The 15,025-nt window shown below is 40.3% G+C and overlaps 1 protein-coding gene across 1 annotated transcript in view; it reads right to left on the bottom strand.

The window, feature by feature from the left end:
- The window catches only part of CCDC192 (coiled-coil domain containing 192), a 211,368-nt gene that overhangs the window by 130,067 nt on the left and 66,276 nt on the right, over positions 1-15,025 (bottom strand). Inside the window, exons 4-5 of the mRNA XM_080678754.1 lie at positions 7,300-7,431; positions 6,461-6,517 (exon numbers count right to left, since the gene is read on the bottom strand). Of these exons, the coding sequence (XP_080534880.1) occupies positions 6,461-6,517; positions 7,300-7,431 (189 nt within the window). The remainder of the gene's footprint in view (positions 1-6,460; positions 6,518-7,299; positions 7,432-15,025) is intronic.

Genomic DNA, 15,025 nt, shown 5'->3' on the forward strand with positions numbered 1-15,025 from the left:
CCCCACTTGCAGAGTTTCTGGTTCTGGAGGTATGTGTTAGGGCCTCAGAATTTGCATTTCAAACAAGTCCCAGGTGACTCCAATGTTTCTGATCCAGGGGCCACACTTTGAGAACTACTTAAATAGATAGCATAAGATCCCTAGCCGGTTTGGCTTAGTGGATAGAGTGTCAGCCTGCAGACTGAAGAGTCCAGGGTTCAATTCCAGTCAAGGGCACATGCCCGGGTTGTGGGCTACATCCCCAGTTAAGGGTGTGCAGGAGGCAGCCGATCAATGATTCTCTCTCATTATTGATGTTTTTCTCTCTCCCTAAGAATTATATCCCTCAGCAGTAAACAACTGAATCTGGTTTTGCTAGTTTAAAGAAAAGGGGAATTTTCTTCAAGCTAACTAGGGTGATTGGATGGTTCCTAAAAGGACAGGAACCTGATTTAGATATAGATAGGAACTAGAGCAGTTCTGGTTCCAGCAGCACAACTCCTTTGTCATAATGCCATGGCATCACTGTTAAAATATACCACTGTTTTTCCTTTCTTGCTTCACCTAAATTAATACTTAGAGTCTAATTGACTTAGGGCTGACAGGACACTTTGAAGTATAGGCCCCCTAAGGCTGTGTAGAATGGGAGAGATGCCACTGAAAAGAGTATGAGGGTAATGTTGCTAAATGTGTTAATGGATACTTAAGCAACCAAAAACAGCAAGGCAACAAAGAAAGCCCATCTCCTCTATCATAGTAGGAAAAGACCAATTAGCAGAGGGCTGGGAATTCTAGGGGAGAGAAGTCTGCATTTGATCTAAATTGGGGGCTCTTGTAGATTCTTAACTTAGAAAGCAAAATGACAGTTGAGAACTTCCTTTAAGAAGAAAAGGAAGAAGCTAAACCAACTTTCTGGGGTCTTCCTGGTAGCTCCTCCATGCCCTCCGTTCCTGGTGCTGAGCTTCAAGACCGTTGCTACCAAGTCTAAGTATGTCCTCAGGAACTGTAGGCCAGGAGCTTCTCACTTCAAAGACACACTCATCTATCCTACAGTTGAAGCACGCTGTATTATTCACTGGAAGGGTTCCTTCTTCAGGATATTTTAAAATTTTAGTTCGTTATGAAATATTTTAAGCATACAGAAAGGTATAGAGAATAACATAACACTCGGGGTCTACCACCCAGTTACCCAGATTTCTCTTTTTGAAATAATCCCATCAAATATTATAGAAATTTCGGCACTGGTCAGGCCTTGGGGGTAGCTGGCCATTGGGATGGAGGTGAGGATGGGGAGGCAAACCTCTGGACTACTGCAGATAATCAGATCATCAATGATGGAGTGGAGGGACAGGGCTGAGTATTTATACCCCCAAAATGTTAAAAATAGGCAAGCAATGGATTTAACAATTTGGAAGGCATTCATTTTAAAAGGATTTCCCCCCCTAAAAATTCCTAGTCCTGACTCAAATTGCCCCAACATGGACAATTATCTTTAAGTGATTGTAAACATTCACTCCAAATATTGTTTAAGCTCGCTAGGTCTCTAAGCAGTAAGTAATCATGTGGGAGGGAGTTATAAAAATACCCAGGAAGGTTAGCCCTGTGGGTGGCTCAGAGTGAGTACCCATGTATGCATTGGGAAGGGCAACCCTTTGTAATCTTTTGAAAATATAAGCAAAGTGATTAGGCAAAGTAAAGATAATGGAAAGAAAATTTAATCATCAAAATATTAGCAGTGACAACTCACTCTGAAATGTTTAGGCTTGTATTTCCTCTTCATTCCATAGCTGTCAATTTAATTATACAATAATGTAATTCAATTACTGGATTCTAGAAAAGTGAACTCTTAATAAAGGAAGCCAGGACCCCCACATTGTTAATTTTCATGTTAAGACCATAGTTTCCTTCAGATGTTCTTACTGCTGCTGAAAGAGGGGTTTCCCACAACTGTGTTGTCTTTCTGTGTTATTTTTCCTTTTATTTCTATTCTAAGAGATCATTACCTTTTTTTCTTTCATGTTATATTTTCAAAATATCAATTTCAGATTAAAATAATGCTTTATGTAACTGGTATTTTTAAGGAATAAAATACCATAAAGTAATTTTCCCAGATATTTAAATACCAAAATAACATTATTTTTAGTTTAGCCATTTTAACATTTAATTTCAGTGAAATCTGTACAAGGCCCTGAGCCAGACATGGTGAGAGGTGTAAAGATAAGCAGACTCACTCCTATTCTCCAGGGACTCACAGTCTTGGGGAAGAGCTAGGCCACATCAAATAATCTATTTGGGGTCATTGTGTGACAAGCGACAGAAGAGAGGGACAGAGAAGATCTATGAGAAGACCAAGGAAGGAGGTATTAATTCTACTTTGATGGTGAGGGAAAACGTCCTGGAAGGAACAATCTCAATGAAGAATGAGAAAACTCTGGCAAACACAATGGTGGGGACAGATATTCTAGGTGAAAAATATACCAAGAGCAAAGTCTCCAGGACAGGAATGCATGGGTGTACTTGGGGGTCACAATGTGTGATGGAGAGGAGGCAGGAAAAGGAGTCAGGCCCTCATTTTCAGGAGGTTGGACTTTATTCTGGGATAATGGGCAAAGATTTTCTTACTCTAGGCTTTGAAACCAGAAATGACATGGTCAGAGTAAAATTCAATTCAATTCAACACTTGGGGTACTCAATACAGAAACATATTCTTGGTGCTGCCCTTAATGACCTTCAAGTCTAGTGGGAGATGGATGTATAAACAGATAATGTTAATAAAATATATTTTGAGCTAATACAGATGTATGTATAGGAGACTATGGCAGCCTAGAGAAGGTACTTGGGGGAGAAGGGAGAAGTTGATCCCTGAAATGAGCCATGCAAGAAGAGTAAGAATTACTTGTATAATGAGGAGAGGGAAGGATAGTCTAGACCAGTGGTTGGCAAACTCAGTCAACAGAGTGGCAAACCGCGGCTTGCGAGCCGCATGTGGCTCGCGAGCCGCAGTTTGCTAACCATTGGTCTAGACTAAGAGAAGAGAGAGAGCAAAGTCACAAGCACCAGCTGACACTGGATGTGTAAAGACAGCAGGTCCATTTTACTGGCCTGTTCAGCATGAGCCAGAGAGAGGGGAGTGAGTGAGAAGAGGGAGATGAGGAGTAGGGATGGTCTTTTGGAAATGTCACTCAGAGTGGAGTCAGAGAAACAAGGAGACTACTAGAGTGGTCAAGGCCTACAGTAGAGTTACATTTAGGAGACATGGCCCAAATGGGAATTCCAAACTTTACACACGACACATACTGCCTGACAACTCTTATTAATACTCTCCGTTATTTCCTAATCTCAAGCATTCAGTTAGCATCCTGTTTTATTACCAGGAGCCTTTCAATCTCCCAAAAGAGATTTCACCCCATCTATGGGGTTCCATTCCCACCACCTTGGTTCCTTAATCCCCTTTCTCTTTTCTGCTACTCCCAGGGGACACCCATTCTCCTTGTGAGTGCTAATTCTTGGCTCTGTTTAGTTTTCTGCCCCATCCCAAATCTTTCCATGTTGATTTTAGCCTTTCTCTCCTTTGCAGCCAGGGCTTGATGATGTGAAAGCGAGTGGGCTACATTGTGATTGGGAGGGGAGGGCGCAGCGAGAGGCTAAGTTGGCAATGAAGGCAGAGAGAGGTAGGGTTCTAATACTGCTTCTTCCATCTAGAATAAACGCCAATAGTTTGGTATTATTCACCATGACCAGGGAATACAGAGGAGCATATTTAAGAGGTCAGAATAGAAGATGATAATTTTGACTTTATATATGCTGAGCTTGGAATGTCAGCAAGATAGTCAAGTGATATTTAGCAAGCATAGTGCTTTAATTCGATGTAATAGGCCAGCAGTCTCCAAACCTGTGTGTTTAAAATGCCATTTATGGTCAAACACCAAAGACAAATATCACGCTCTGGTCCTTTCTTGGAGATTGATTATACACTGGTAAGTCCTGTAGGAAAACACCCATTTAACTTAATTTTCAATGCCTTTTCCACATTTTCCCCAAAATATCTATTAACAGCATTTGGAATGTTTTTTTTCCAGGAACAACGTTTTAAGAAATGCTTGTTGGAGCACCAAGGAGCTGTAATCAGGGGATGGTTAAAATAGGAAGAACTTGGTAGAGGTGGAGGGGGTTATTTGCATGGAAGTGAGAGTTGAAGCATTATGAACTGGTGAGTCACCCAAAGAGAAAGAAGATTGGAGATAAAATCTTTATAAACACTGATTGATGCTGAAAATGGCATGTACAAATATAATTTGGAAAGACAGCAAATTGTGAGAGAAAAAGTATGGGTTTCAGAATTAATATGTGTGACAAGTGATCTAATCTCTAAATCTCAGTTTTCTTATCTGAAAAATAATGCCTACCTTGATGGGTTGTGCTGAGATTTAAAATAGAATATATGAAGCACCTACCGCATAGTATACACATAATCCACTCTCAATAATCAGTGTTATTCATATCATTTTTATTTAAGTATTGATGACTTGAAGCAAAACTTTGATGATCACACTACTATATCAAAACTGAATGTTGGAACAATCACGTAGGAGAAATCTCAGTCGTTGGTATCAATACACTCAAACAAGGAAGCAATCCCAGTTCAGACAAGCCTGGGACAGGAACAGTGGGGGACCGGAATAGCATCCACAGGAAGTAGGCAAGGGAAGAAGGCACCACAGGAATTTCCCTAAGACACCCATGACTGTTTTTTCATCAGTTTTTCATGAAGAGATGCTGGAAGCTAATAATCAGAACCCTAATGAATTATTTGCTCTCCCTAAAAAATTCTGAGCTAAACCCCCACTGGGCTTCTGGCTGTAGGTATCAGTCAGGCCAGAGGAGACATCCTCTGACAAGAGCCATTATCCGGCATCCTCAGGGGAGAGCCTGGGGGACAGAATACTGGGCTAATGAGATAGGCTTCTGTCTGAAGATGTCACAGTGGCACAAAAGCAGCCTCAGTCACTTTCACTATTGGTCAACTGAGCATATGAGGTCAAAGAAGATTTTGAATTTAGAGTTAAAAGCTCTGCTAACTGCCACAGCCGGTTAGCTCTTCTCCATCCCAGCACAAAACTGGGACAATTACTATGATTTTATCTGGATCAGCTCATTTCAAATCCCAAAGGGATGGGGACTAGAATTTATTGTTTTGCAGGGTGTTGTTGTTGTTTTTTCTGTAGGACTCCTGGACTGCAGCCTCTCAGGTCTCACTCAGAGTCCCCAGAGAGGTTTGTTGTTCATATTGGCCATTTAACATGCCTGGCCAGTGTTCTTAATTGAGAAGCCATCCCATGACACCCATGCTGTAGGCAGAGGAGGTCACTAAGGATGTGAGCAAGTCTTTGAGGAAGCGCTTAGGGCATCAAGGTTGTTCAGATCCTTGGGAAGGGACAGCGTCAGGGTGATGGCTGATTTATGTGCATGGATATGCAAGGGTATTGTGGCAGGAGGTGCTCATTAATTGTTCTCTGAGTAAAGCTAGGCTAAAATATAAATGAAATCTACCCTAGAAATTCATAGGGTCTCTCTCAGGGATGCACTTGCTGTTGAAGATAGACAAGTCTGTATCAGATTTGTTTCTATGATCAGCTAAAAATCATAAGACTGGGGCAGAACAAATATATATATAAAAAACAGTCAACAGTGCTGCCTGAAATAGTGTTGAAAGACTGGCAGTTTCAGCATTACCTGAATCTAGTATCACCTAGCAGTACAAAGCCTCAGGTTCCACTCTAAATATACAGGAAGCAGAATCTCTAGGCAACGTGTTTTAAAAAATCTTCTACATTAAAAATAAATTAATAGAAAAATAAAAGTTTCCCAGATAATTCTTGCTATCCCAAGGTTTAAGAAGAACTGCTGTAGGCCTATATTCAATGTGTCTCAAGTTTCCACTTCCATGTAACTCACTAAACTGGCCTGGTTTCCTTGTCTTTCTACTCTTTGTTTCCAGTTGTTTTATCCTGGCGGTACCTGATCAGACCACCTGGTTATATAGGAACTCAGTTTTATGTTTTAGCATCCACATAAATCAGAATTCTTTTATGCAACTCTGTATAAAAATACTGATTCTTAGTCTTGTGATTTGGTTTGCAGCAAAAACACCACAGTTATTATTTATGTATTTATTTTTATATATTGATTTTGAGAGAGAGAGATGGAGAGAGAGAGAGAGAGAGAGAGAGAGAGAGAGAGAGAGAGAGAGAGAAACATCGATTTCTTGTTCTCCTTACTTATGCATTCATTGGTTGATTCTTGCATGTGCCCTCACCAGGGATTGAACCCACAACCTTGGCATATTGGGACGACGTTCTAACTAACTGAGATATCCAGCCAGGGCTTGAATGACCACAGTTATAACTTCTGAAAATTTTCTGCTCACGTCCAGGATAACAGTGGTATAAATTAAGAGATGAAAAAGGAAAAAAGTACTTACATGGGCTGTGAGTTGCTCCTGGGAAGCTTTCACTTCAGCTTGTAATTTCTCAATGTACTGAAATGGAGAAAAATTTAGAAACCAAATTTATAACTATTCTTTTTACATATTCCAAGTATTCCAGATATAAATATGTACAAAGTCTCAAATCATTGAATGGCATTATCTCAGGCTAGCAGTTTTGAAAATTTTCATTAAAGAAATTATTTCCATCCATCCCTATTTCTTTTCCATCCTATAGAAGAGCACAATGATAAAGTACATGAATGTGTTAAGAGTTAGAAATGATTGGGAAAAATAATGCTTGCTCATATACTGTAGGTAATGCTAATTCTATATACATGTATATGAGGCCAAATGGATTTTATATATATGGATATGTTTTTCTATATGTTTTTCTATATATGTATATATATTATAAATTTATATAATAACCATATATAAATGTCCAGAGATCCAGAGGTTAATAAGTTCTTATAAAGGAATTGATTAAAAGCATATGCCAAATCTTCTGATCTACTGTTTTATTACATAGAAACTATTCCTTGATTGAAACCTTGAAAACTAAGAAACATTTGTATAGTCAATACCATTTACTAAATAAAGTATTCAGATAATACGGTTCAAAGGGATACATGTCAAACAAACTTTAAAAATATTACTATGTAAATATTTATCAGGGAATACAATTACTAGTATGTTTAGCAAATATAAATATTATTTGCCATCTTGAACTTAAACCCAAACTTCCAACCCAGCCAGTAAGGTCTGCAGAATTGTCAGTTCATATCAGTTTAGGTAACTTTTAAAATGAAGGTGATCTTTCTTCTACTACATACCTGGTCTTTTTCAAGAACCATTTTTTCGTACGGTTCCCCACTGTGTTCCTTGTGGTCCAGAGCCTTTAGTTTTGCCTCCAGCCAGGAAATTTGCTCCAGCAGTTTTGTCTTTGTTTCTTCAGAGGCTGAAAGCTAAAGACATTTGCTTGTAAGGGTATATTGGCACAGTGACTTTTTTAAAAGCTTCTTTTTAGAAGTCCAATTTATAAACTAATTACCTCCACCAATATCTATTAAATATGAAAATGGCTTCTTGAATATTCCTCATTGATGACAGATGAAACAACATCATAGAGAGGAAAAATAACATTGCTTTTATTTATTTTTTCATAATAAAGATTTTTTGGGCAAGAGATGAGACCAATAGTTACAGCAGGCAGAGAGATTTCTAATGTAGTGATCTCAACCGTCATCTTTATTATGTTTCAAGGTCACTTTATTTGTACAGCTGTATCTGAAATCTGTACTGTGCTTTCCAAGTGGTTCTTGAAACTGAACTCTTGAGGGACTATAGCTCTCTAGAAAGAGGAGGAGTTCTGACCCCCTTAAATGATTACCATATAAGCAGCTGGGTAGATGGAGCTAAAGGGAAAAAATGCAGGAATTTCAAGTTGAAGTCTGATCAAAGGCTAGTCTATGCTAAACATAACAACAACAACAAAGTCTAGAAGTGACTGTCTTTGTTTTACTGTTTGTAGATTTCTCTGAGGAAAGTGGTAGTTTGATAGTCCCTAGTCCCCTGATTCCCTTGGAGAGCCCTGGACCTGCTTTTCCTTTCATCCAGGCAGCTTGCTGTGCGTTTCCTCCGTAGGTCAGCAACAATTCTGAGTGCCTGGAAAGGGACACACAGCCTTGTATTCATTCCAGGTGCAGCGTATCCCCTGGGCGGGCATCTCAGAGGATGCATGCCGCTTTCATATTACTCTAAGCATTATTGTGAAGCATGTTGTCCCATCTTGAAAAGTGCAGCCATGCACTTTCATGACAACTTACCAAACATAAAGAGGTTGGTCTGCTGTGGAAATCCGGTGGGCACTGGCATCCATCCATCTACACAAATCATCCACTTAAATGTTCGTCTAGTTGGCACTCTCCGCAGCCATTATGCTATATGCTAGGTGCTGGGGAGCACACGGGACTTGGTTGGAAAGGTGGACCTTCTGAGAAAAGGGAAGGCCACCTTCCCTGTTTATCAGAATTCCAACGTAGGGGAGACTTAGGGGAGTGTGGAAGGCGGTGCCCCTAATTATTCCTTGACCTTTCCAAACAAGACTGTGCATGTGCAGACCCCCAGGTGTTTACTGGAATCCTTATGCTTAATCCCTGGATGCCCTTGCCTAGTGGACAATGTAAGCACATGTGTCCTCCCAAGATTGCTCACCCTATTGATGGTATCTAAAGATAAAAACCACAATAAAAGGCTAATGAGGCAGGCAATCCAGGCGGCCTGGCTCCTTCAGCGGGCCGTCCCTCAGCCCTCTTGCCCACAGTGAAACTGGGTCCGAGTACTCTGTTTATCCGCCGTTCAGGGGCTGCTGGTCAGCCCCTGCAGCTAGGGATGACGAAAGTGAAATGTAAGGACCAGCGCGAGCAGGTATGTCATATATTGCTGGCCATGCCTTTCTACTCTCAGTGACTTAGGAAGCCTGTGGTGCTCCTCGTGGGCACTAACACATTTAACTCTTGGGTGCACGATGGTTTGGGAATGTAACCTAGCTTCTCTGAGCACCCTATCTTATTACACAGTTTAGAGTAATAGCTTAGCATACAGACTCTTGAGTCAGGACCCTTTGGGTAAAAATCTCAGTTTGCTACTTGCTATCTATGTGATTTGGGCAAGTTGTTCAGTCTCTCTGGGCTTGATTTTCTTATCTGCACATGGGAATGGGGATGAAAAAATAGTACTTAACCTTATGGGTTTGCTTTGAGGATTATTTGAGTTTATATAGGGAAACACTAAAAATGTCTGGAACATATCAAGTACTCAGTAGCTATTATTATTTCAGCTACTTCCTCTAGATTGCAGTAAGCACTCATATGGGTTTTATCCAAATATTTATTAGTTATCCTATATGATAAAAGGCTAATATGCAAATTGTCTCTATGGGCGGGAGTTTGACTGACCGGGAATTAGACATGGGCTGATCACCAGGGGGCAGCACAGAACATTGTGGGCATTGGCAACGTGGTGCTGGCAGGGGGTGGTAGTGGAGGTGCTGCTGGCCCTGATAGGCCCCGATGAGAGCGGGACCATGGTGGGATGGTGGAGCAGGTGAGTGGGCGGTGGCAGGCCAAGGTGGGTGCGAAGGAAGGCCCCGGCTGGCACCTGGGGGAAGGGAGGCCCTGGCAGGCAGCCAGCAACCGCTAGGGATCCCACCCGTGCACGAATTTTGTGCACTGGGCCTCTAGTCTAATTATAAAACGAAATTATCTGAAGACTTCACAGCCTCTATGAGCTGGTTACCCTAAACTCAAATTGTATTTGTTTACTTCCTGCAACCATTCTAGACATCAGGGGAAAAGGTCTCTAGGTCTAGTATTTTTTTTCACAATATATTCTTTCTCAGTCTGGCCTGTTTTGTTTCCATATTTCTCCTGATCCTGTAAGTCCTCTAGTCACCATTTGGTTGTCTATCTACTCTTTACTGTTTTAGGCTTTTATTTATTCACTCAATAGATATGCATTTATTCACTCATTTGTTAAAGAGATATGTGGGACATTTATTATATGTAAGACTTTGGAGGTAAAAAATGTAAAATAAAAACCTGATGTTCATATTTTTAAATACCTCACACTGTACCAAATATTTTAAAAATTATTATATAAGATAAAAGTGTATAGCTAAATAATAACCATAATTAACATTTACTGGGTACATCTCAGGCATTCTGCCAAGCCTTTTGTTTTCATGTTTACTTAATCTTAATTCAATTTCACACTCATTTTATCTGAAGACTTCAGATGAGAAAATTCAATAAGTTCAATCTGGTTGTATAACTTGCCCAGGGAAGTACCAAGTAAATGTTGGAACCCAAGCTTGTAGTAATGGACATTGGGTCTGATACTCTAAACCCACATATGACCCCAGCTCAAGACGAGGGGCCTGATAATCACAACAATCCTGTCCTCATTGCTGCTGATTGGTTCAGGAATCAAGGCCTAAAGCAATGAGAGCCTTGCTTTTCTTTGGCAACAGTTAACCTTGTATGAGGAGATGTGATCTGACTTGGATCACTCACTACACAGGAGGAACTCTGATGTTTTGGAGAAGTGCTTTCTCTTATCTATCAGATATGAATGCTACTGTAGCCATCCTGTTAATATCAGGAAACCAGTTATGTGATAGAACCACACTCTGAATGGAAGAATGGAAAAAACCTGGTCTGGTTTACATTATTAAAATGTTTACCAAGCAATCTTGAGGCATGTCCTACCTTGAGACTTATACTTAGTGAGATAATACGTTTCCTTATGGTGTAGGAGTTGAGTTTTAATAGAATACTTGATGTCTGATTCCGAAATTCCATGCTCTTGACAAGTCAGTAAAATCCATAGAAAAACAGCAGTAACTACATTTATTCGGTAGCTACCTGCTGTGTGCTATTTATATATGTGCTACCTTATTCTATTGCTCAAAACCCTAGAACAGTGGTTGGCAAACTGAGGCTCGCGAGCCACATGCAGCTCGCGGCCGTAGTTTGCCGCTCTGTTGACTAATGAGTTTGCCGACCACTGCCCTAGAAGAACTTTTATTTGTATTTCTTCTTCTTATCATTATTTAAAGATTGAGGAACTAGATGCTCTTAGTGATGAATTAACTTGCCCATAGCTAATAAGAAGAGGTTGGATTTGGATCTAGATTGGTTTGCTTCTACCTCTGGGTTCTATGTTCTATCCAAACCCTAACTCTGAGGCTGCAGGCAAAGACGAGGCCTGTGATTCCCCATGCCCCTCTCACTATGTGGCCTTCAGCATTGTTTCTCACATGTTTGTTTACTTATTTACCTGAAGAAAATTAATTTTGTTTTTAAGGCTTGAGAATTCTGACCTGTCATCTTACTTCCTTTTTATATGGACACCAACTCCATCTCATTCCTCTCCACCTGTCAGGGATTTCCGTCTTCATATCTCTTTGACTCAGATACGTTTATCTCCAGTTCAGCTTAGCTCTAAAGCATCTTGACTTGGAGTCAGGAGAGCTATGTTTTAGTCTTCTCCCCACAACTCACTGACACTATGATGTTGGTACTCATAATAGGGTTTTATTATGCTACCTTTCGATATTTTTACATGCTAGTTCTCTAGTCATATGTATTCAAACTAGATTGTAAATTTTCTAGAAGGTTGAATGGAGAGTTCGGTTAAAACTTACAAGAAGACATAATCAAATTGACCAGGAACAATCTTGGCTAAAATCGTTCCATTTATTAACTTTTAAACTATGAGTCTTAATTTGCAAATGTATCATCACCTCACAAAAGCAGGATAAAGGGATATTATTTCCTCTTCATGTGGGGCAAGAACTAGTAATGTTGGGGCAAGAACTAGTAATTTACTGTTGGATTACATTACATAATAATGAAACTGTTTATCAGCATAGGAAAATTGGTACTTCCCCAGTCCCTTTGAAAAATGGCCCATTAAATAAACCTGATAATCCAAAAGGAAAGAGACGAGAGAAAAATAAAATAAAAAGTATACATTTAATTTTTTTTTTAAATGTAAGCGCTGCATAAAAGATCGTGCTTTACATTAAGTCACAATGCTAGCTGCCAAAATTTTGAATTCACTCCATTGTTTTGATGGGGGGTTAGAACTTTTCAAAGTCTAATTTTCAATTCAGGAAACCCTTAGGATCTATGCCTAAATTTAAATTCAAATTATGGGATAGAAAACAAGGCATCAAAGTAAGTAAGAGGAAACTCAAGTTAGAAGCTACAAGATATCACAATTGAACTTTAAAACTCTGGGGACCTTGGGCATTGCTTCCTTTCTTTTTTTCTTTTCTGTTCTTTTTTACTTTTTCCATAAGAACTACTTTGTTTTCTAGAGTAACTGTTTTGAAAGAGCATAGAAACAAAAGCTAAGTCCAACTTAGACTCAGGTATCTGCTTATAAAAAGAGAGTAGAAATTCTCCTCGTCTTGAAGGGATAGATTTTTATATATCCCAATTAGCCAGCTTTGCTGGAATGGATAGTTAACATGATGCTGGGAAGATAATATTCTACCTTTGACTCCTTTTGAAGACAAGGCCCCCTTTCCCTCTATTCATGATCCTAACAACCATGGAGTGAAGAGGTGATTTAAAAAGCATTAACAACATTTGTCTTAAGAATTGTGTAAAATAGACAACTTCATATTATACACTTGAAGTTGTGTAAATCCATTTAAAAAATTCAACTTTCAATATGTACCTCAATGTTCGATAAAGATCATTATAGAGATACTAGGGGCCCAGTGCATGAATATGTGTACCTTGAAAGGAACTGTGGGCCGTGAGCCTGCGGGGGGCACAGGGGAGGATCTCAGCTCATCCTCTGCGCCTCTGCCTGGCCCCTCCTGTTGCGGCCCCCAGTCTCCTGTCTGCCAGCAGCCCCCGCTGCCACCGCTCCCACATGCTGATGGTGCCGGCCCCACTCACACCCACTGATGATGCAGAGTGATCGGGGCTGGCACCAGCAGCGGGTGCAAGCAGGGCCAACACCGTCAGCAGGTGCAAGTGGAGGCGGCTGATGCCCGATCGCCCCTCAGGAGCAGGGGGAGGTGGAAAAGCCCTTAGGAGCGATTGGGGCTGGCAGCCATTGCTCGCACCCACTGACGGTGCCGAGCAATCGGGATCAGTGCCGGGTGCCAGCAGCGGGTGCAAGTAGTGGCTCTGACGCTGGCTGCAGATGCAAGCAGTGCCGGTGCTGGCAGTGGGTGTGAGCGGCAGCTCCAGCACCTGCTGACAGCACCAAGCGATCAGAGCTGGTGCCAGGCGCCTGCAGTGGGCGTGAATGGGGCTGGTGCCAGCAGCAGGTGCAGGCGCCTGTGGCAGGTGTGAGTGCCCGGTGGGACAGTGGCACGTGGGAGCAAAGAATTTTCAGTAACCACCAGAGGCTCATCCCGATGACAGTGACTGGTGCCCCGCCTTAGTCTGGCACTCTCGCTCACCTGCTCCATCATCCTGCCGTGGCCGATGCCCACCATGTTCCACACTCTGCCACCTGCTGCTGACACTTGCCATGTTCCGTGCGTGCCCCCTGGTGGTCAGCGCACATCATAGCAACCGGTTGTTCAGTTGTTGTGTTGTTCCACTGTTTGGTCTATTTGTATATAAGGGTTTTATATATATAGATTGCAATACGGTTAAAACCAAAGGAAGATAAATTGTATCTGCTGTAAAATGTATTGATACAGTCAAGAAAGGGTATTAATATATTTTAGAATTGTACTCAAGATAATAGTTAAAACAAAATGATTTGAACTTCACAGAAGATGACAGAGTAGGAAGCTCCAGAAATTGGTCCTTCCACTTAAACAACTATTTAGCTGACAAGAACTGTCAGAACTAACCATTTCAGAACTCTAGAGTCTAGGAGAATAGTTGTAGCATCCAGGGAAGAATTTTATGAGTAAAGAGACTGGCAAGCAAGGAAACCTCTGTCAGGTCACTGGCTAACTATAGAGATAATGGAACAGGAAACTTTAGTGACCACACATGACAAGCAATACAGTCTTTACAAACTTACTTGAGAAAAATAACAAATATATAACTGCAGCCCTCAGCAAGCAATAATAGCAATTCTTGGGGAGGAAAATCTGATTTGCAAAGTTACCACATTACAATATTTAAAATTTCTAATTCTCAACAAAAAATTATAATTCTTACAAAGCCAAGTATTACCTGTTTACAAAAAGAAAGAAAGAATGAGATAAACAATTATATTTTAGGAAGTCCAGACACTGAACTTTTGGCTTTACTGAACAAATATTTTAAATTAACTATCTTAAATATTCTCAAAGAGCTGAAATAAACCACAGGCAAAGAAGTAAAACAAATAAGAAGAATGGTGTATGAACAGGTAGTGGATAAGAATAAAGGGATAGAAATTATGGAAACCAAGTAGAAATTCTGGAGTTGAAAAGCAGAATAGTTGAAATAAAAAATTCATTAGAAGGGTTCAACAGCATATATAAGCAGGCAGATGAAAGTACCAGCAAACTTGAAGATATGATAGCTGAAATTACCCAGTCTGAGGAGCAGAAAGAAAAAAAAAAAAAGAATTAAGGGAAATGAACAGAGCCTAAGGGACCAATGGGATACTACAAAGCATATTAACATACATATTATAGAACTACAAGTAATTTAAAAAGATACAGAAAAGTAAAAGCTAATCAAAATGGTACACTAGAAAAAAAATCACAAAAACACAAAAGAAGCAGCATTGGAGGAATTGATAAAATTACCCAGAGAAAACAAATAGCAAAGGAAAAGAAGTATGTGCTTCATTATCAGCAGTACATTAAAAGTAAATGGATTAGACTCACCAATAAAAAAAAAACAGAGTAGGCCCTGGCCAGGTAGCTCAATTGGTTAGAGTATTATCTCGATACAGCAAGGTTGTGGGTTTGATTCCCCCAAAGAGCACATACAAGAATCAACCAATGAATGAATAAATAAGTGGGACAGTGAATTAATGTTTCTCACTCTCTAAATCAATTTAAAAAAAGACTGAATAGCA

This window comes from Plecotus auritus (genome assembly GCF_963455305.1).
Source record: "Plecotus auritus genome assembly, chromosome: 7".
In the NCBI taxonomy this organism is placed as follows: Eukaryota; Metazoa; Chordata; class Mammalia; order Chiroptera; family Vespertilionidae; genus Plecotus; species Plecotus auritus.